The 24133-nt window shown below is 41.6% G+C and overlaps 2 protein-coding genes across 4 annotated transcripts in view; both read left to right on the top strand.

Moving 5' to 3' along the window:
• LOC115199782 (netrin-G2) overlaps positions 1-23764 on the top strand; it is a 49165-nt gene extending 25401 nt beyond the window's left edge. For 2 of the 3 annotated variants that reach the window (XM_029762206.1, XM_029762207.1), the window contains exons 4-8: positions 2445-2617; positions 3885-3908; positions 20412-20579; positions 22206-22340; positions 22707-23764. In XM_029762206.1, coding sequence (XP_029618066.1) covers positions 2445-2617; positions 3885-3908; positions 20412-20579; positions 22206-22340; positions 22707-22930 — 724 coding nt within the window. In that variant the 3' untranslated portion in view covers positions 22931-23764. Of the gene's footprint in view, positions 1-2444; positions 2618-3884; positions 3909-4422; positions 5422-20411; positions 20580-22205; positions 22341-22706 lie in introns of those variants that run through there. The other variant, XM_029762209.1, reaches the window with a different exon arrangement.
• On the top strand, positions 13321-18584 carry LOC115199783 (mucin-1-like). The gene is made up of 2 exons (XM_029762210.1): positions 13321-17184; positions 17777-18584. The coding sequence occupies exons 1-2, from the start codon at positions 16404-16406 to the stop codon at positions 18004-18006; spliced, it is 1011 nt and encodes a 336-aa protein (XP_029618070.1). The 5' UTR covers positions 13321-16403; the 3' UTR covers positions 18007-18584.
• Positions 23765-24133: the final 369 nt, after the last annotated feature.

Genomic DNA, 24133 nt, shown 5'->3' with positions numbered 1-24133 from the left:
GGTAGAGTGGCCAGATGGAAGCCACTCCTCAGTAAAAAGCACATGACAGCCCACTTGGAGTATGCCAAAAGCACATAAAGGACCATGAGAAACAAGATTCTGTGGTCTGATGAAACCAAGACTTTTGCCTGAATGACAAGTATCTGGAGGAAACCAGGCACCGCTCATCACCTGGCCAATACCATCCCTACGGTGAAGCATGGTGGTGGCAGCATCATGCTGTGGGGATGTTTATCAGCGGCAGGGACTTGGAGAATAGTCAGGATTGGGGAAAAGGTGAACGGAGCAAAGTACAGAGAGATCCTTGATGAAAATCTGCTCCAGAGCGCTCAGGACCTCAGGCTGGGGAGAAGGTTCACCTTTCAACAGGACAACGACCCTAAGCACACAGCCAAGTCTCTGAATTTCCTTGAGTGGCCCAGCCAGAGCCCGGACTTGAACCCGATCGAACATCTCTGGAGAGACCTGAAAATAGCTGTGCAGCGACATCCATCCTGACAGAGCTTGAGAGGATCTGCAGAGAAACTCCCCAAATACAGGTGTGCCAAGCTTGTAGCATCATACCCAAGAAGACTCGAGGCTGTAATCGCTGCCAAAGGTGGTTCAACAATGTACTGCGTAAAGGGTCTGAATACCTATGTTAATTTCAGTTTTATTTATTTTTAACACATTTTTAAAAAATCTGAAAACGTGTTTGATTTGTCATTATGTGGTACTGTCTGTAGATTGAGGAACCGTTTTAAAAATATATTTATTTTAGAATAAGGCTGTAACGTAACAAAATGTGGAAAAAGTGAAAGGGTCTTCACTGTATTACCTGAACTACCCCGTACCCCTGCACATTAACCCGGTACTCCTTGTGTATAGTTTTGTTATTTTATTGCGTTACTATTTCCTTTTTTTATTGAGCAATTCTTTCTGACTTTTTAACTCTGGGAAAGGGCTCATAAGTAAGCATTTCACAGTAAAGTCTACTCCTGTTGTATTCGGTGCATGTGCCAAAATTGGATTTGAAGTACATTACTGTGAATGTTTTCAATTAAAAGGGTCACAAAGAAACAAAGAAAATCACGTTTTTTACTGCACTGGACCTTTTAAGGAGTGAATAAAATGATCTTTGTGCAAAGAGGTTTGGTGGGAGATGATTGCTAACTGCCCAAAGAGTACTGTAATTGATTAATAGTTGGGCTAAAGTGGAGGATCCAGTGATAAGCTGGAGTGCCGTGGGTTTTCCCAGAAGGCACTGAGACGAAGTGGGCCACTGATTAATTTGTCATGAAAAGGTGCTTGATGGGAGTTCTGTCTCCAGGAGCACTGGGATGAAAAAGCCCCGTGATTGTCGCCAAGTTTTTAATTATGGCTTAAAGGTCTTGAGCGGGTGGAAGAAACCCCAACTGTTTCCAAGGGGGCTTTTGAAAACAGACTTAATTAAAGTCAATGGGATTGGAATGAAACCGGGCTCTGTCTGTCAATTATCCTCCTCAGTGTGTTGGGTAGGAAATGAGAGAGCCACATCCTCATATTATCCCCTTTGTATCTATCTTTACCAGGATGAGCATATACCTAACCTTTAAAGTCAATATTGAAGTCAGTGTGATGAGATATTCACTGATTTAAAACACACCTGAGAAAGTGATAGCCTACTGTACATCGTTATGGTATCAGTGTCACTATTTGGATAATTCCCCTTTGATTCAATTGAATTTTCCCTCATAATTGAGAGGATAGGCGAGAAGAAGAGGAGAGGAGACATCCTTTTGGAGATGTGGAGGTCCATTCTATGAATATTTCATGCAAATGGAGGGTGGGTGGCTCACCAGAGTGGAACACAGGGTATTGGAAGTCACTCCCTCATTTGATTAGGGAGATTGTTATTCAAATGTCACCATTTCCATGCTAACCTGCCTGCCACCTCTCTCGCCACCTCAATTCTACCCCCTTGAAAAAATAATTTAGATGTACATGGCCAGGTAATTTCTCGAGATCGGGAAGTGTTGGTTGATCTGGGAGTTCACATTTTCTAAATCTATTTATTTGATTCTGTTTCCCTGAAAGATTTGTCTCTTGCCATTTCTAAAACATGCAAATATGTTCTGCAGCTTGTGAATCACGATCGTCAACATTTTCTCGTTTGTGCTCGTACTCAGCTTTAACAATGTAATTTAAATCTTACTCTTTCATCTTACTTAAGTATTTAAGACCCCTATTCATCCAGGTAAGCAATTGATCAAATAATATCTTGATCGATAACTACCTGCTCATTTCTACTGTACATAAGGGGCATACGCATTGATTGGCTTGTCTACAGTAATATCAATTCCCACAAGGTATACATGATCATGCATGATTAGCATAGCAGTTGTTCAAATTCAAGCGAGGCATAACAGTGACATGTTGTGGACTGACATTGATTATACCTCTCTCCCCCACCTAACTTGCCATAGGTGTAAGTGTAACCTTCATGCTGGCCAGTGCACCTTTCGGGAGGGCAGCCTGCAGTGTGACTGTGAACACAATACGACGGGCCAAGACTGCACTCGCTGTGAGAGGGGCTTCAAAGCCAGGTCATGGAAACCTGGATCGTACCTACCCACCCCCAACGGATCCCCCAATATCTGTACGTAACCTACAATATAGCTACTAGGGATTAACATGGGTAACCGGAATCCCGGGACTGTCCGTGAACACGCTTCCCATTTCCTGAAAAAAAGTCAATGACAAGAACCGGGACATTACGTCTTCCCCCAGTACCGGCACTAATGCACAACATGCGCAGCATCAGATTAGCAAAAAACATTTATAGCACATTATCCAAACAGGTTGTCGCATGGAAGCCTTTAGCCTAGCGCATTTACTTCACACGAAGTCGCCATAAATTCAAAGTGCACGCACAATTGACACACGCGACCCGAATGCAGTTAATAAACCCTACAGGAAACCCATACAGTAGGTTTAGTCTGTAAAAGAATGTGTGCCTTTTTTTTAATTATTATTGTGAATATTCTGACAGTCACAAATGTGATAGGCCTATGCACAATTCACTACATAGGCATCGCTGTCACTGACATTACGTTTGTTAACAATGCAGAGAAGGATGAGGGAAAATTATATCTTCTCCTGTCCGAGAGCCTAGGCTATTTTCCTATCCAGTCCCAATCCCACTGAAAACCAAAATCCCGACTCCTTCGCGCGCTGGGAATCTAAGATAATTACTCTATCATTAGGAAATATCAGTGTAATTTGCTCTGAAATCTTTACATGGTGGCAAAGCAAAGCCAACAAGGTGGTGAGGGCGCTTTAAATTGGCACTTCTGATTTTTTTGCGGTATTTCGAGGGATAGCTATGAATTATTCCCGGTATTGAAACTTGGTAGATTTTCGGGGAAATATTCATCCCTAATAGCTACTGTATAGACTTCCAACATGATACCATCCATACCATACTGTATCAACCATACTATACCAGGAACATACTAGATGGATTAAGTAATGGTTGAAGAATTTGGGTCATCTGCTCTACACAGCCACAGAGTGGAGCAGCTGAAGCTGTCACATTTCAAAGGAAAGATGTCAGTTAGTTTGAGGAATCCTACAGATGTACACATATACATATGCAGAAGCACCCTATGCTATACCCGCAAATTAAAAGAAGGAATGGGGGGCCTGATGCTTCCAACGGCAGATGTGGCGGCTGATGTACTTGTATATTAAGCATTGAAAAACCTCCAGCTCTCCTTTTTTTCAGATGTATACATAAAAACACTGTAATTCTCAAAAATAAATGACTAAACCTCAAGTTCTCTCTCTCTCTCTCTCTCTCTCTCTCTCTCTCTCGCTCTCTCTCTCTCTCTCTCTCTCTCTCTCTCTCGCTCTCTCTCTCTCAGGTGATGCTGCTGGGACTCTTGGCAGTAAGTAAAGTCCTAATCAAACGGGGCAGAGCTTGTTATCACTTATTTTTTTTAGACTCTGTTCATATGCTATCATTCTTTTGTCTTACTTTATAGCACACTATCTAATATAATGTGTCCCTCCCCTCTGATGTTGTGGTGGGTCCCCTTCATTCTAATCACAATGATCCCACTCACAAATTACATTTTTCCACAGTTTTTATATCCCTTACTGCTGGTCTATAACTCAAAAGGGGGGAGGGGATTTAAAGTGTGTAGATGAGGGCTAATCCAAGGACATGATGTGAGAGGGACTGTGAGTGTATATACTAGAGTCTCTCATAGGGATTCTTTGCAGATCTATAGGAGATACTGTACTGCTACAGCTGTGGTGAAGTAACCATAATGTTTTGGGAGATGGCCGAAGGAGGATTTCATGGTATATCCACGATCAGCATTTTCCCATGTTAGTGCACCTGATATCATTTTACTGTTTTTTTTTCTTCTCTACCTTCTTGGTGTGGTGCCCTCTCAGCACCCACAATAGTCCAGACCCCGCCAACAACCACACCTGAGTTGGCGACCACAGCCAAGCCACCCACAGACCAACTGCCCACAATCACCACTATTATGGCAGGTGGGAAAGCAACTACGGTTGTAGTTTCTGACGGCCAGGCAGAGTGCCTGTCTAAAAGGCTGTGTCTGAAATGGCAGCGTATTCCCTATATTCAGTATATTGCCTATATAGTGCACTACTACAGAGCTCTATGGGCCCTGGTCAAAAGTAGTGCACTACATGGAATAAAGTGCAATCGGACGCAGCCATAGTCTGAGGGCTCATCAACCTCCTGCTTCCTATTGACTTTTAAACCAGAATACACTTACTAAAGCAGCGCATACAGTAGAATGTGTCCCCGGTGCATTCCTGATGACGAGGAAATGTGTTGTCCTGCACAGCTGAAAGGGAAGGCAATGCTATAATGTTGATGAAGCACAAAGGCAATGGAAGAGAGGAGTTGATGAATCTTTGTCTCTGTTAGCTTGGTCATTTGGCATGTAGTAAAGTGGTTGGTTGAGTATGTGTGTTGTATACTGTAGCTCACATCATTTTTTACCAAGCGCCCTACAGTTTGTGATGTATTGCATGTTAGAAAGAATATAACATATCTGCATTTGTGTTGTGTTATCAGATAAGTAGCAATATTGTTTTTTGTAGTAAACAGTTGCTTCATGTGTGTATGTGTGTGTCTGTGAGAGAGACTTTTTGGCAACTAGGTTGTACTTTCACTAGATATCCTTCACTTATTATACTTCCATGGTATCTCCCATAATGTCAGGCTGGACAGAGAGTCTCCCATGGCCCAGTGATTTCTGACCTGTGAGTGGAACCCCCTCGTGTCTGTCTCTACTGCTGTGACATGACACACTCCTACAGGCTCTGTGAGTGTGTGTTCCCTGTTGGTAGGGACTTCAAAACCTCCATAGTAACAAATGTCATTTTCAAATGCAAATAAAGTGCCCTCAGAAAGAATCACATCCCTTGACATTTTGAACATTCTGTTGTGTTACAGCCTGAAATTGAAATGGATTAAATTGAGATTTTGTGTCACTGATCTACACACAATACCCCATAATGTCAAAGTGGAATTATGTTTTTAGAATTTTTATTTATTTTTTACAAATGAATTAAAAATGAAAAGCTGAAATGTCTTGAGTCAAATATTCAACCACTTTTATGACAAGCCAAAATAAGTTCAGGAGTAAAAATGTGCTTAACAAATATTAGTGTTTACATGATTTTTGTATGACTACCTCATCTCTTATTTTTCTATTTTTTGTTGTAAATTTTACTTATGATCTTAAAAAAACGAAATATACACATGTAAATGACAACACACAGATGCACAGAAACATCCACAACATCACCCCTGCCCAGACCCACCTGCTCACACACCCATCTCCAGTGCTCGTATCATTCTCCACCACATGGCCTCAAACTTCACCCTTTTGTTTCTCTCTGTTGCCCACGCACTTTCAACATTTAGATAATAAAGCATTTGACCTTTCCATTGTGTTAACGATGGAGGATTGGTTGATTTATTGTTTATAAGTATACATTTTTTCAATATGATTGGCGAGAAAAGTTTCATCGAACCCATCGGGTATCTCACTGCACTCTCATATGCCATGTCTTTAAATATGTAGACATATGGATTAAAAAGTACATTTGCATTGCAATACTTCTCACAGCGAACTTTCTAACTCTGCCCATGACTTTTGGACTTTATAGAATTCCCAGAAGGCATGGATTATTGAGTCATTGTTAGTTTTACACTTAAGACATGACTCTGCCGTTGTGCTGTAGAATTTGGGAATTCTGTCTCATGTAATAAATTCTATATATTAGTTTACAGTGCATTCGGAAAGCATTCAGACCCCTTGACCTTTTCCACATTTTGTTACTTTACAGCCTTATTCTAAAATTGACTAAATATATTTTTTCATCTACACACAATACCCCATAATGATGAAGCAAAAACATGTTTTTAGAAATGTTTGCATATTTATTTTAAAATAAGTCAACTGAAATATAACATTTACATAAGTATTCAGACGCTTTACTCAGTACTTTGTTGAAGCACCTTTGGCAGCGATTACAGACTCGAGTCTTCTTGGGTATGACGCTACAAGCTTGGCACACCTGTTTTGGGGGATTTTCTCCCATTCTTCTCTGCAGATCCTCTCAAGCTCTGTCAGGTTGGATTGGGAGTGTCACTGCACAGCTATTTTCAGGTCTCTCATAGATGTTAGATTGGGTTCAAATCCGGGCTCTGTCTGGGCCACTCAAGGACATTCAGAGACTTGTCCTGAAGCCACTCCTGCTTTGTCTTGGCTGTGTGCTTAGGGTTGTTGTCCTGTTGAAAGGTGAACCTTCACCCCAGTCTGAGGTCCTGAGCTCTGGAGCAAGTTTTCATCAAGGATCTCTCTGTACATTGCTCCGTTCATCTTTCCCCTCGATCCTGACTTGTCTCCCAGTCGCTGATGCTGTAAAACATCCCAACAGCATGATACTGCCACCACCATGCTTCACCGTAGGGATGGTGCCAGGATTCCTCCAGACGTGATGCTTGGCATTCAGGCCAAAGATTTTTTTTTCTTCGTCCAGTTGAGGCTCCTCAGAAGAGGAAGGGGAGGACCATCCTCAGTGAATTTCATAAAAAATGTAATTGTAAAAGATTTAAAAATGTATCCTTTTTAGGTAAAACTATACTAAATATAATCACGTCACCAAGTACCTGATTAAAACACTCTATTTTGCAAAGGTGGTCTACAGTAGCCTCAACATCGCTCGGGAGGGTAGCACCGTGGTATAGCCGGAGGACAGCTAGCTTCCGTTCACCTCTGGGTACATTGACTTCAATACAAAACCTAGGAGGCTCATGGTTCCCACCCCCACAAATTGACTTACACAGTAATTATGACAACTTCCGGAGGATGTCCTCCAGTCTATCAGAGCTCCTGCAGCATCAACTGACATGTTGTCCACCCAATCAAAGGATCAGATAATGAATCTAGTACTGAAAGCATAAGCTACAGCTAGAAAGCTCTGCAGTGTATAAAATGTGGTGAGTAGTTGACTCAAAGAGAGAGAAAGACAATAGTTTAACAGTTTAACAAATTCATTTCTTTCGAAATGAAGGCGACGCAAGAGAGAAATAGAAAGAGATTATAATTTTTTTCAGTTTCACCTACTTAGCTAGCAAAGCCTACCGAAACCCTGCTCAAACAGAGGGATGCTATGTTAGCTAGCTGGCTATGACTTTTCAACACAACACTGGGTCAAGGTAAGCTTTTGGTATCACACATTTATTGCCACCGGGGCCCACCGGTGTAACTGCTTACTGACTGTACACAGTAACGTTACTGCTTGATTGTAGCGGGTTTACTAACACGTTAGTTCTATTAGCTATATTGACTATGACGTTACTTTAGCTAATATGGTGACAACGATGTAGGCTGGTTTGGCTTGGAAAGTTTTTTTTCGCATGGTCATATACAGCTGATGTGTTGTGCATTGAAGTCCACAAGCGAAGGGAAGAGGTGAGAGGAGGAGAGTGCATGGATGTGAGAAGGAATACAACATGGCTGCTATGAAAGTGAACTATGTTTACAAGTCATCAGGGGTGTATTCATTCCGCCGATTCAGTTGAAAAAAAAATAAAAAATCTTAAACGGAACGAAACCGGGATAAACGTACTTGACCGCCACTGGTTTCATCAGACCAGAGAATCTTGTTTCTCAAGGTCTGAGAGTCCTTTGGAACTCCAAGCGGGCTGTCATGTGCATTATACTGAGGAGTGGCTTCCGTCTGGCCACTCTGCCATAAAGGCCTGATTGGTGGAGTGCTGCAGAGATGGTTGTGCTTCAGAAAGGTTCTCCCATCTCCACAGAGTAACTCTAGAGCTCTGTCAGAGTGACCAACAAATTCTTGGTCACGTCCCTGACCAAGGTGCTTCTCCCCCGATTGCTCAGTTTGGCCGGGCGGCCAGCTCTAGGAAGAGTCTTGCTGGTTCCAAACTTCTTCCATCTAAGAATGATGGGGGCCACTGTATTCTTTGGGACCTTCAATGCTGCAGAAATGTTTTGGTACCCTTCCCCAGATCTGTGCCTCGACACAATCCTCTCTCAGAGCTCTACGGACAATTATTTCAACCTTATGGCTTAGATTTTGCTCTGACATACACTTTCAACTGTGGGACCTTAATTATATAGACAGGTGTGTGCCTTTCCAAATCATGTCCAATCAACTGAATTTACAACAGGTGGACTCCAATCAAGTTGTAGAAACATTTCAAGGATGATCAATGGAAACAGGATGAACCTGAATTTCATAGCAATAGCTCTGAATACTTTTTATTTAAATTGTACTTTTATTTAACTAGGCAAGTCAGTTAAGAACAAATTCTTATTTTCAATGACAGCCCAGGAACAGTGGGTTAATTGCCTTGTTCAGAGGCAGAACGACAGATTTGTACCTTGTCAGCTCAGGGATTCGATCTTGCAACCTTTCGGTTACTAGTCCAACACTCTAACCACTAGACTAGGTATTTATTTATTTTGTTTTGTTTTTTTAATCTGTAAAAATGTCCAGAAACATGTTTTCACTTCGTCATTATGGGGTATTGTGTGTAGCTTGATAAGGAAAATGTTTAATTTGATCGATTTTAGAGTAATCTGGAAAAAGTCAACGGATCTGAATACTTTCCGAATGCACATAACTCTAACTGTTTATTAAGGCACAATTGGCGTCATGGTGAAATCTCTGAGCGATTTCCTTCCTCTCCAGCAAATTAGTTAGGACGGATGCCTATATCTTTGTAGTGACTGGGTGTATTGATACACCATCCAAAGTGTGATTCAATAACTTCACCATGCTCAAAAGGATATTCAATGTCTGCTTTATTTATTTTTACCCATCTACCAGTAGGGGCATTTTTTTGCAAAGCATTGGAAAACCTCCCTGGTGTTTGTGGTTGAATCAGTGTTTGAAATTCACTGCTTGACTGAGGGACTTTACAGATAATTGTATGTGTGGGGTACAGAGATTAGGTAGTCATGGAACTTTAAAAGTTGAATCAAGACATTTTCGATTTGAAATCTTTTGGACATCAGAGCAGTGTTGAGGGAATCCTATTTGAATCAGACAAGGATGTTCATATGATAGGTAAGATGTACAAAACCTTGCACTGCATAAAACATACATTTTTGTCAACTGTAATTTTGTTAGTTATGTTTCAACATTCCCTCCATCTTGTGCCAATATCAGTTCTCTTTAAGTCTTGTTTCCAAGTAGTTTAGATTTTTTTCTAAGAGATTTTCCTTTGGATAGGGTCTCTGCAAGGTTCTGTATATCTTACCTATCATATGAATATTTTTTTTCTTTCACTTTGTCATTATGGGGTATTGTGTGTAGATGGGTGTAAGGCTTGGGTGTCGTACTGGAGGAATCAAATGCAGGAAGCAGCGATACAGGGTAGTGGCTTTAATAAGCACAACGGCTAAAACACAAGCCTTCCCAAAATAGCGATCAAAGTGCACAACAAAACAAGGTGCCCCAAACACAGGGGACAAAACATTGTTGGCGCAAACATACGCACTACTGCAGAATACAAAATCAGAGTGTCACCAAGCAAAGCAAACAGAGAAACAATCCCGCACAAAGAGGAGGCGGGGACTGCTGGCTAATAAAGCCCGCTAATCAGCTCAACTAGGAACAGGTGCACCTAATAACGAAAAGGGGGGAAAACAAAAAGGGAATCCGTGGCAGCTAGTAGGCCGGTGACAACGACTGCCGAGCGCCACCCGAGCAGGAGGGGGGGCCACCTTCGGTAGGAGTCGTGACAATGGGTGAGAATATCTATATATTTTTTTAATCCATTTTGAATTCAGGTTGTAACACAACAAAATGTGGAATAAGTCGAGGGGTATGAATACTTTCTGAAGGTATTTAAAATTCCAATTTTGTTTTATTTAAGTCTCTGACAAAGAGAGAAATTCTAGTCATCTCATATCCACCAAATGCATCAAGCAAGCTGTGTTTGTGCTCAGTTTTAGTATGGACTAAGGGCTGAATTCAATCCGTATCACCAAAATATCGCGGAAGGTCTGCTTTATAGCTCGATTGAAATTTAAAGCAATGTTTCCGCGTTCGAGGACACTGCATTCATGGTGTGTCTCCTCAATCGGAAATTACCTTTACATTTTAATGCGGATCTTCCTTGATACTTCCACGTTATGGATTGAATCCAGCCCTTAGTTTGTAGAGTGCACTTAAAGAAAGTGATACACTTGTCCACAGTGGAGCACTACAGGGTCGGTTGTCCATTTCACTGAGATGGGTCTTTATAACGCCAAGGGCTCAGTTACCGTTTTAGTCGGAGATTACCTGGCCTATGCTTAAAATGTTCATGATAGCTTGAACTATTCTAAGCTCATGGGATGAAATTTGTAATTTTTTTATTTCATCATTGGAAACCTACAGACGTGTCACTAGCCATTTGTCCTGATGAATTATGGAATACTCTCAATATCACTATGTAAGAGGAAAGGTCATGGTTCTTTATGAGCGCCTTCTTCTGATACCTTTCTCTGTGGTGTCACAAGTATCAGAGGGAGATTTGAAAACAGTCATCTACTGAGTACATAGTTATGAATGTGCTCAACATTGATGATAACGGGTTCTAGGCAGCATCCACTTAAGTTGCTTTTCAGTAAAAATAAATAAAAGGTTACATATTTATTCAGCATGCTTGTTCTTTAGACAATTCTCACCTGCTTGTTTGTCAAAATGGCTGCCCAAAGTACCAAGGCAGCCTTTTCTCGACCTGGAGGGCTGATCTTTTTATTTTTATTTTACCAGGCAGGTCAATTAAGAACAAATTCAGGAAAAGTTCAAACTTAGAATACAATGAATATGATTATGAACAGTGTTACGAACCGGCTCAGAGTTCGCAACAAAAGGGAGACAACGTGGAGACAAGGAGTATCAAAAATATATATTTATTAAATAAAGTAACTAAGTAGTTAACAATGGCATGTGTAATCAGTAATCAGTAGTGTAAGTGAGTGTTTTGCATACCTGAATGTAATAATGCAGAGTGTTGAAAGGTGCCAAAGCAAATAACCAAAAAAAACACAAAACTACACAACCAATATCAACAAGGTGTCTGCGGGGAGAGAGTCTTCCCAATGACTGTGGAAGAGGTCCATTTATCCTGGGACACACCCGAGCCCAGGTGTTTCCCATTCATCTGACGACCCTTCCAACTCCGCCCACCGGCCTCCTAATAAAGAAACAAGAACAAAGAGAGAATACGGCAGACAGAGTGGGAGGGTCGTCACAACAGGCAATGATTATTAGCTGCCAATGTCCACCCCAAGGCTTCTCTTGGGTTGCATACACACACACACACACACACACACACACACACACACACACACACACACACACACACACACACACACACACACACACACACACACACACACACACACACACACACACACCAGTGTAACTCCACCATCAAGAGGCTGAGAGTGCTCTCTGATCTAGATGAACAAGCTGTCTCTCAGGGAACAGATCTTCTCTGGGAAACCTTCTCTAAATTGGTTGGCCATTGTGGCAGATGGGGGTGGGGGTGGTGGGGGGGAGGGGTTAGGGCATGTCCCAACCTCTGTAACTTCATGTTACCCCACAGCTGCAGTACATTGTGACTTGCCTCAGTGCTCACCTCTGCTCCACATACGTACATGTGGGTCCAATGTAGCCCAGATAGTTTACCCAAGGTAAATCCACCTCCAGCACTCATAAGGTTTCAACATGGCTACTACCTCACCCTAACAAAGCCATGATGTTCTTTCGGGCACAAAACATTCAGATATGTAAATACAGATAATAAGAAAGCAGAACATGACCAACTTGAATTCCCCACATTGATGCCACAAAGATATGCATCAGCAAGTGTCCCAAAGTACATGCATAAGCATTTCCTTAATGATATGAGGTTGTGTATGTGTGGTACCCAGCGTGTAAAAACCTGTCCCGGCTGATAATTGGGTCTCTTTTTATGTAAAGATTGATTTGGGAGTTTGTCCCTTTGGCCATGCTCTAATGATCAACCACTGGGGAGGGATACAGTCTTAATAAAACATCAGCATGCCAGACAGCAGGAAAGCTCCCACTGTTCCAAGTGCGTCCCACTGAATCCCAATGCACCCATCTGCAGGAGGAGGCCGAGTCGCTCACTACAGGGAGACTCTACACTTAACGCTACACCTGAAGCACGTTGCCGCATAATATTAGTATGATTTAAATATTGGGCATACAGGAGAATGAAAACATGATTTGGTTATTTGGCAGGGGCAAAGACACCTGTATTGTGTGTGTGAGAGAGGTGTGTGTGTGTCGGCGTGTTTACTAGAGTACTTGCTTGTGTGTTTATTAGTGCGTGCATGTTTTTCTGTGTGCCTGTATTTCTCTCTCTCAGCCAATGTACCTTTTTTAGTTAGAAGCTTAGCAGTCATTGTTAGAATACTTCAAAACGTCAAACCCTAATGAGATACTGTATGACCCCGATTTATCTTCTGTGCCAAACAGACATCACCACCTTCACTGACATAGTGACTGCTGTGGTGGGTCCCACATCCAGCACAAAGCTCGGTGACTCCCTAACTGACACACCAGGTTGGAAACTAGTGAGATGAACACTAGGCATTAGGCATTTGATAGTAGGTAACGTAGTAGTAGTAGTAGTAGCTGGTATGTGTAAAGTCTGATCACCTCAAACTGTATATCAATGCAAACTCCTTTTATTAGTCTAGGTACTTTTAGTACCCACACTTAGATTAGTCTCAGTGGTTTTGCAGAAAAGACTGTATATACAGCATGTTTGTCTATGATGCTAGACAACATCTGGAGAGCATTGGTGTGTAAATGCAATAATCCTCTCAATTACCTAAATTACCTCATTGCTGGCTCAGTAAATGCTTTCCAACTGCTCCCTCAAGTGCTGCTTCTGGCAACAGATCAAACGTCTGTGCCAGCCACTATACCAGCCACTCTTCCAGCCAGTATGTCAGACACTGTGCCAGTCTCTGCCAGTCCCGACCAGACAGACAGTCCATCCTTAACCACAGTGAACTTGCCCCCAATGGAGGTAAATCTCCCCACAACCACAGTGAGAGCGCAGCCGAAAGGTAAGTACCCTGAAACACCAGAGGAATCACTGACCTCTGACCTCTCACCCTTACACTACATGAGCTTTAACACCTCAAATAATACTTTTTTCTCTAAATGTCTTTTGATATTGTTCAGGGATCTAAACGTGTGAATATTGGTTAGACTGTTCTTGAAACACATCCATTTTGGACATATCGATGGTCACATGGATTTTCTGTGACTTAATCATTTAGTACATTTTACAAACGTTTGGGACTATAAGAATAGCAAAGCAAACCTGGGTTATGATACCATAAAACATCATAACTGACTAGCAATTTTACATTGATGTAATAATAGAAATGTTGATCATTGTGCTTTATCCGTGTCAACTAATGAGAGCAACACAAGACGGGATACAAATGATGTACTGAGCACAGTGGCGTAGTAGTGTTTGTGATCTTACTCCTACTAAAACACTTTGTTTCACAATCTGTGTCTGTAAACCCTCTGTTTTAAACCGTCTTGCCTGTAAGCAAAACTGAGACCAGGGGTTAACAGCAGATGAAACTGTGGTTTAATGGGAACAGTCAAGTGGCGCACTGGGTCCTTGAAACAGACGTGTAAGTGAGACAGGCAGGAGAAACAAAACATCTTCATTGTTTGGCAGAGGAAACCCAAAGAAGCCTGTAGACTGTCATATTTACCCCTATTAACCTCTCCCAGTGTGAATCAGGACTGCCAGAGGCCATAGAGTGCCTTATTCTCCCCAGAGGTTGCACTGGGGTAAAGAGATTAAACATGATTACTGGGCTAAAGTAGTCCTGAAGGCAAGGTATGGTATAAGGGCCATGATACTGACCTCTTAACATCTCCATGTGCTAGGCTACTTACACTTTAGGATTCCCTGTCTGATGCCAGCTACTAGCTTAGTAGTGTCCCTCAGTGCCAGGGGGAGTATTAGAACAGAGCCTTGCTGTTGTATTCACTGTACAAATGCTACATTTGTAACCCCCACCTATAAAGAGACAGTGAACGTGGGAGTGCACAGGGGTGTTTGGAGAGTATGGAATGCATATTTTGAGAGGACCAATGATAAAAGGTTAAGTCATGATATCATTCCATGCTGTGTTTTGGTCTATTGACAGAGACATTTGGCAAAATACAGAAGGTGAGAAGTTGGCCAAGTGTTTTCTACTCTCTTGTTTGGAAGATAAAATACCCAGCAGGCTCACTATCCCTCAGGCTCTGGCAGCATGTTGAGTTCATCCCAGGGCTTTCCAGAACACAGATTAAACTGCCTACTTTGATTCCCTCAGGAATGTTTGATAGGAAAAGGAATGCAACAGAACATTTCATATCACCTGCAATAGAATGGCACCAAAGTGCTTTGTGGCATTTGACTTTTGAATCAAATGGTCATTCTGTTTGTTGCTCTCTTACCACCTTCCTTCTGCCTAGCAAGGGTCTGATGATATCCACTGTTCACAAGGAAAGTGCTGCCACTGGACACAATCAGCAGCCAGGAGCGATAAATCATTAAAAACGCTATCTTTGTGTAGCATCTTTTTCTGGAGCACAGCATCGAGCCAGCAATACTGTGCTGGGGGCCAAAGCTCAAGCCTTTTCTGATCTATTTCTGAATACCAATTGAATGAACAGCTGCTAAATATTTCACAAGCCGGGAGAAGACAGGTCGTGGTAAGGGAGAGCAAATCAGGCAAGTTACAGAGCCTGTGGAGATAGATACAGTAGATAGATACATGAAACCATAACAGGATGGAGGCACGGAGCCGTGTCCTTGAGGAGTAGCCACAGGGCAGATGCAGGGGAAGTGATGATATCTGGGCATGGAGTATCCCATTTCTACTGATACTGACAGAAATAGGGAAAAGTTGAATGCTGTAGATATCACACGACGATGCCAGCGAGCAAACATCAAAATATTATAAATATAACGGTGCAGTGGTATGCCATCTTAACAACTGATTGGTGTGATTTTTCTGTACACAATTGCAGTTACTCAATCATCTGATGCAGCTGATGCCACATCTGACTCAGTCACACCATCATCTGATGCAACCACTCCAACATCAGTTGGATTTACTCTCACACCTGACAGCACAACGACAACTTCTTACACAGCGACTTCTGTCACCAGTACCACAGCATCTGACACAAGTACTACAGCATCTGACACAAGTACTACAGCATCTGACACAAGTACCACTACATCTGACACAAGTACCACTACATCTGACACAAGTACCACTACATCTGACACAAGTACCACTACATCTGACACAAGTACCACTACATCTGACACAAGTACCACTACATCTGACACAAGTACTACTACATCTGACACAAGTATTACTACATCTGACACAAGTACTACTACATCTGACACAAGTACTACTACATCTGACACAAGTACCACAGCATCTGACACAAGTACCACAGCATCTGACACAAGTACCACAACAACTGAGAGAAGTACTACAATATTTGACATTAGTATTACACCTTCTGTCACTAGTACTAACACATTTGACATAAGTACCACAACATCTGACACAAGTACCACAACATCTGACACAAGTACCACAACATCTGACACAACTACCACAGTATCAGACACAAGTATCACAACATTTTACACAAGTACTACATTTCTAACAGGTACTACAACATCTTACACAAATATTTATTTTGACACAAGTTCTACAACAACTGACACAAGTACTGTATCTGACACAAGTACTGTATCTGACACAAGTACTACAATATTTGACACAATGACTTCAACATCTGACATATTTACCACAACTTCTGGCACTGTTACTTCAGCATCGGATGTATTCACTTCAACATCTGGTGTGCCCTTTCTGGCATCGGACACAGTTACTCCAGCATCTGATGGATTTACCTCACCCCCTGATGATACATTTATTCCAGCATCTGAGGGAGAGACACCCGCCTCTGACGTGGCTACTTCAGTATCTGATGGACTGACCTCACGACCTGATGAAGCTCCTTCAACACCTCGAGCAGTTCCTCCACCTCCCGACACGGTTTCCTCAGCACCTGATCCTCTTTCCCGTACACCGGGTGGAGACACCACCCAAGCTCCAGACAAATCTACTCCAGCACCTGACACAGATACCTCAACATCTGATGCTGCTACCCTGGCACCTGATGTAGCTACTACAGCTCCAGGCTCATCTTCAGCAGCTCCTGATCCTGCTACCCCATCTCCTGACACAGGTGATCCAGCTTCTGATGCTGGACCAGCTCCTGAGGCTGTTGATCCAGCTCCTGATGTAGGACCAGCTCCTGATTCAGTTGATCCAGCTCCTAATGTAGGACCAGCTCTTAATTCAGTTGATCCAGCACCTGATACAGTTGATCCAGCTCCTGATGATGCTGTTGATCCAGCCCCTGATGCAGGACCAGCTCTTGATTCAGTTGATTCAGCTCCTGATTCAGGACCAGCTCCTGATGCTGCCGCTCCAATGCCTGATGCTGGGGGCAGTGAGAAAGTGGAAAATAAAGAAGAAAATGTTAAAGAGGAAAAAGGTACACTGTGATATAGCAACAATTCCCTCCTATTTTTTTTTCATTTACAAGTGTATGCATATTCCATCAGTAAACTATGGTAAAACTGCAAATATTGAAGGAACCATCCCACTGGGCACGGACGTAATTTCAACGTCTAGTTTTGATTTTAAATTTGTCAAATAATGTGAAATCAATAACACATTTCACCATGTCATTGGATTAGATTCAGAGTTGGGTGAAAAAAAGACAATTCCCCCACGTTGATGAGTTTTTGGAAAACCAATCCGTTTTCCATATTGATTCAACAACATAACAGAATATTTTTGGTAAAATGATGTGGAGCCAACGTTGAATTAACCAATTTTTGCCCAGTGGTATATTTAGACTGAACAATGTTATCCTCTAATGTACAGTTGTGTATGCAGTCTATATGCTGCTAATAGGCAGTTGTGTCAGTAAGGTTTTATGAGCTTCACACGAGGTGTTGCCTTATTGTCTCAACCATTTGACGAAGCCATTATCTAAAGGTTCACTCAACATGAATAAAGAATGAGTAAAAAGTTTGAAGTTGCTTTTTTTCCTGATCTCTCAATCTCTCCGGTGTACACAGTTACCCCCATAACTGAAGCCAAAGGGGAAAGCAAAGAGGAAGAGAATGAGAAAAAAAAAGATTTTGAAACGAAAGACAATGAGAAAAAAGGTATATTGATTAACAGTAGTCTAGTAGTATTTGTACTGTATGTTGTGTGTGCTACAAAAGATAGTTGTGTCAGATTTAAAAAATATTTTAGCATGATCCAACAACTCAACTCTGTTATTGAAGCAGATGGGGATCTGTGAAACTCACTCCTCAGCCTGAAGTGTCTCCACTTGCGCTGCTGAACAGCTAGCTTTTTGATGGCGCGACTAGGTAGACACTTCAGAAGGGGGGGTCCATGTGTGTTTGCGAGGCAGAGGTCCTGGGTTCAAGCCTTGATATGAGCTGAATCAGGAGGAAGTGGTAGTCGTTAAGCAAGCAGCGGTGCAAATTGACTCAGATCTGCAGTTGCACTCAGCTCAACGCTGGGGTCCCTGTGGAGAGAATTTGGGGGGTGAAGGTAGCAGATGGGGATCTGTGAAACTCCACTCGCGCCGCCGAACAGCTAGCTGGGTAAGACGCTTCAGGAGGGCGGCCATGTTTGTTTGCGAGGCAGAGGTCCCGGGTTCAAGCCTGAATCAGGAGGAAGCGGTACTCGCTAAGCAAGCAGCGTGACGTCCTTTACATTAGCATGTCAATTTGTAGTGGTGTCAGTAACCATTCATGTTGAATTCCCTGAACCAACTCAATGGGGTTGAAGTTGGAGTGTTAGTCACCTGGTTGCTATAGGAAAACATTCCCACTGGGGGTCAGAGTGCAAACAGATAATTGATGGACAAAATAGGAGCGGAAAAGCATTGAGCCATTTTTGGATGAGCCCATGTCCCAGTAGGATACCTGATCCATGGTTTCATGAGGCTATTGACTCAAAGCACCAGGCTGCTGACAAGCATTAGGAGTAGTCTGTGTGTTTGTCAAACCTAGAGAAGCTAATGTATTTTTGCTGTTGACAAGGATCATGTGGTACAGAATATGTCACATAGTATTGTGTGGGTGATTCTGTCACCACTCAGACTCCACTCATCAGCTGTAGCTGAACCAGTAATGCAAACTAAACATCTTTGCTATGGACTATGATTCAGATCACTTCAGGGTTGTGTTGATTTGGCACTAAACGGGAGAAAACGGACTGAAGCTCATTTCGTTTTATGTTTACATTTTAAAATAAAAGAATTGTTACGTTCCCTAATAAACACAACCCAGGTAGGCATTTTATTGCTGGTGAGATGGATTGTCTGATTGGGACTGAGATGTTGTTCTTGTAGAGGAATGAATATCTACACTTTGTGAATGACTAAACGCTGTGGTAATATACAATACAGTGTGTTAATGTGTAGATTTCAATGGTTTATGGAATGTATGAGGTCTTTATCTGTGAATCATGCAAGATGTCTGAGCAGTTGGCACCCTATTGTGTTTCAGGATTCCTTTGGCATCAATTGTATATTTGAATAGCCGTGATATTTCAGACACTGTGTAGTAGAGGCTTGTACACATTGGCATGTTAGTATTATCTATAACACAGTTAAATAGATGCTTTATTTCCCAAGCGGTTGTAAAACTGTTGATTCCTGGTGGGTCCAAATACAGCCAGTCTAAGGTTGCATACGTCCAGTTTCAAGGTAAGCACACTGAACCTTGGAATCTGTTTGGACTAGAGAACTGTGGAAAAATGACCAAAGTTTGTCCAGTCTTTGTCCTTCATTCATTTGTCTTTTTTTTCCCCCATGCTTTTTTATGTTGCACGTTTGGGTTTTGTTTGCTTCATCAGGTAAGCAACTTATTTCCCCTCCAGTTATAGTATTACTGTCGTTACCTTTTTATTGTGAACTTGTAATGAAATCTCAGAACCTATAGGGTCTGTGTCGCAACGGATGTTATAGTGTCATTTGTGTGGATGGCTGTGTTAACTGTGGATTCATTTGTGAGATAGTGACCATTCTTTCAACAATCTGTAGGGTAAGAGGCCCATTCATATTTGATGATCTGTTTTTGCCCCCTGTCCCACTGCTCTACTCTGTGGTACAGCAGGTCTTCATATTGCACCAGCAGCATCTTTTTAAAACAGCGTGTCAATAATGAATCCCCTCTAAACAAAGAGATGTAACATGATGCCCGATTAAATAACTAAACTATCAGCTAAATCGTATTGTACATTAGCATTAAAAACTATTTTATTCAGATTCTTGTAGTATGATGGAACAAACTCCTAAAGCATTATAAGCTCCATTATGATATATATATTTTTTAATTCGGTGTGAATCAATCGAAAAAATATATAATGCAAACTAAATTGACACTTTGGTATATTTGCTCTACCATTATTATTTTTTATATCCCTTGGTAAATCAATGTGCAGTATTCAGAGGCCTGATTGTTAGCTGGTTGAATACGGCAGATTTGAGCTTATTGAGGTCAAGTGATTTCCCATTTGGCCACAAAGTCAGGAACTGGTTTCTGAACTCAGCATACTTCAGGTCTATGGAGCTTGCTATGTCTTGCCTATTTGGCTTTTGTATGATGAGTGAAACAGTTTTGGGGTATACCTAAATCTCTATGAGTGCTTAGTACCTTGTACTAACCCTACTCTGCTCTTTCCCCCTGTCAGACTGCGAGTGCTATGGCCACTCGAACCGCTGCAGTTATATTGACTTTATCAACATCGTGACTTGTGTCAGCTGTAAACACAACACTAGGGGGCAGAACTGTCAGCACTGTCGACTGGGATTCTTCCGGAATGTCTCTGCCGAGCTGGACGATGAGAACGTTTGTATAGGTCAGTTAGGATCTCTCCTCACTGTCTCACCACGCAAACTCCACCCTAAACGCACTCACTATAAACAACTACGAAGAGGTTAACCCGTTTGCCCATCACTGACATGTCCACACATACAGCATTTTACCACTGACTTTCTTCATGCACATTTACACAATGATATGAAATGTTGATGAAGATGTTGATAAAGGCATAACAAGACGGCTTATAATTTTGTATTGCCTTCAATCCCTACTAATTACCTGCAAATCTCTGTTATGTGTCTCCTGTATGACCCGTTGTAGCTCAACAGGATTAAAGCATTATCCTTTGACCATACTAACAGCTAAAGAGAATCATAATAGCTAGCTGATCATTTATTTAGAAATGGTTTGAAAACATAAACATTCATACCATAGCAGCCTTTATAAAATGCTAAGGAATTACAATTACACATGCAGGATCTAAATGAAATCAGTCTACAAAGTTTGTAAAGCAGCACATGGAACAATTTACATGAAGGTACCCTTTCTAAAGAGGCCAGTTGTAAGTGTACTTTTACATATCTTCTGCCATATGTATTAGAGTTGTGTTTGGTGGTGCCCATGCATCCTATTTCACTCCCCACTTATCATTGGGTAAGGTGAAAATAACTGTACACCTAAAGAATACAGCCAGTGTCAAAATTGTATTTAACAATCAACAATTTTAAACAACATGTAACGTTCGGGTGCATTTATAAACTATTTATTTGGACAGCAAGAAAATTACAATTTCAACCAATGAGTTTTAATGGTTTATTACTGATTTTTATATACATTTAAAATAAATAGTCTTCACTTTTTTTAAACCCATTATTATTTTTACCTTAAAGTAATATCAGAGCCATTCATCAGTGTAGTAACATTTCACTACACAAATACTACTACACATACTATTGCACTACCACAGCACAGTACTGATCAGGAATGACACAATGGCATACTGACACCTACTGGAGGCTCACTCACACACAACTGGGTCGTGTTCATTTGGACATGCAACAGACAATGTTTTGCAACAGAAACAAAAATGAACATTTCTTACTTGGAAAGTTATTATGTTTGGTGCCAAATGAACACAACCGACATACCGGTTTCCGCTTGGGCAAAGCAGATGTTTTTCTCAATAATTAAACAATGTCGTCAGCTGAACTCTTAAAACACACATTTTATGACATTTGATCCAAATAAGTTTGTCACAGAATTCAGTGCCAGTGTTATAAGATGCAGCTGTGAAGTGGGCCTAAAGTCTTCAGGCAGAAAACAAGACATGTACTAGAGAACATGGCTTGAAGCAGGTATTACAGAGAAATAGTAAAGCAATGCCTCAGGCTGTCATAGTTTCCTCAGGGTGAGAGAGACGCCTTAGGGAACAAGTAAAAACCGACAACGCCTACATTGTTCCTTTAGGTAAAGAGATTAAATGTTCATAGAGTCGTCAGTATCAAACCAATAGCCTACCACTGACCTGTTTATGTTTATGTAGGTACATGTGACCAGGGCTTGTGAAACTACTGTTTCAACTAGATTGATGAGCACTGATCTTACATATACTGTATTTCTACCCTCACTAAAGCAGCAATGTGTTGTTAATCCCTTTGTGCAGAGTGTAATTGTAATCAGCTGGGATCCTTCCATGCTCGCTGCAACGACACAGGGTTCTGCCAGTGTAGAGATGGCTCCATTGGGCCGAAGTGTGAGGACTGCCTGCCTGGATACAGCTGGAGACAAGGTTGCTCCCGTAAGTAGGGGTGTGCGAAGGTGAAGTTAAATGAAAGGTAAAGTTAAGACCAGTAGCCTAAAGTTGAGCAGTTTGCCAATTGAATGGTAATCAATGCACAGTGAGCTCTATGACTCCTTTCAAGGTCATGTAACAATCTGGCAAGCTTTACTGTATAATCAGTCATTCAACAGAAAATGTAAACCGTACAGGTAAGGTCAAAACAAGTGTCTTGTTAATGTATAGTACTCGTTGCAAAAACCAGCGAACTTTTCTCAGGGTGTCCTGTAGTGTTTCTAGGCTTGAGGCATTCAGTGGTCACACTGATCCTATTCACTTTGTTTCCTCCCTCCTTCTTCTCCATCTCCTCCCTGTCTCCTCTCGTAGCCAACGTCTGCGATGATGAGTTCCTGCTGTGCCAGAATGGAGGCACCTGCTTCCAGAACCAGAAGTGTCTGTGTCTGCCAGAGTACAAGGGGGTGCTGTGTGAGCAGCTGCTCTGCGAGGGAGAGAGGGGCTGCAGCGGTGCCTCTGCCTCCTACGTCAGCCTGGCCGCCATGCTGAGCTGCCTTCTAGCCAACGCCCTGCTTAAAATAGTCACTGCTTGCTGAGCCACAACCAGGACAGCTGGAGCACACCTGGCTGTAGTATTGGGACCCTCCACCCGCCGCGCTAACCTCAGTCTCACGGTGCTGTTGCATTCTGAAACATTGTTTGCGGGCGCCAAGCCTCTCGTCGCCTTGCCACGATGAAACAAAGAGAGAGTTCCTCTCTGGCTCTCATTCTGAAAGCCAGTGCTAAAAGAACATATACCAAAAAAACAAAATCACTATCTAAGAAAAGTTTAAAGAGTGAAGAGTATTCTTTATGAAACAGTTTTTTTTCTTCTTGTCGTACATCTAAGTTTGTTCACACTGAAATACTGCACTTAGCCAATTTGTTTTCTGAATGGAGATGGTTGTAATCACTGCTGAGGCCTACTAATGCCAAGTTTCTCTTACTCTCAAATTCACGTTTCCTTACTTTGCTGCATAGCCTATTTGTTTCCTGGCAACCATCATTGAACTGGAAAGAGTGGGGAAATATGAGTAAAACATGTTTTAATCAGAGTTGATGTTTCAGTGGCTTGTGGTGGAGAATCAATTGTTGCATGGAAATCATGAAGCAAAGAGAGGGAGTATGACCTATCCAAATTGAACAAATCTATGTATATTTCAAAGGAAATATATGACTATTGTATATTAACATTGTTTGAATATTTTTGGTAGAAATTGTTATTTTTGTTCTAAGTAAACGTTATCATTCTAAAGAAAATTACCCATGATGAGCTTTTTATTACTGTAAACCTTTCTGAGAATGTGACTGTTAGAAGATGAGGATGATGTTCCTGATTCCGTTGGATAAAGACAGTTGAAGGAATAAAGCGTGAAGGTTTGAAAGTTCAATAATTTGACTCCAGGGTTTTATCGCAACACACACTCTAGCTCTCTCCAACACGTGAATAGAATATTACCGGAAGAACACCATTATCACTAATCCCTTATCAAACGTCTATAACAAAACATGCACAGTGCAAGAGCTGCATTGATATATTAGTTGATCGTTTTAGCTCACACAACATGAAACTGTGACATTGATACTACACTATTATGATGATTTTATACGTATCCATATACTGTGTATCACAAGCCTGGTATGTAAGTGAAATCAGATCTGGATATTCGTCATGAAATTCTGTTTTGAAACTACATATGGAATGTGAAAGCCCATATCCAAAATGAACATAATCCCAGCTCTGGATTTTAGCAGCCAAT

This window comes from Salmo trutta, chromosome 9 (genome assembly GCF_901001165.1).
Source record: "Salmo trutta chromosome 9, fSalTru1.1, whole genome shotgun sequence".
Lineage (NCBI taxonomy): Eukaryota > Metazoa > Chordata > Actinopteri > Salmoniformes > Salmonidae > Salmo > Salmo trutta.
The sequence above is the reverse complement of the archived record's forward strand: the minus strand, read 5'-3'. Positions and strand labels throughout refer to the sequence as shown.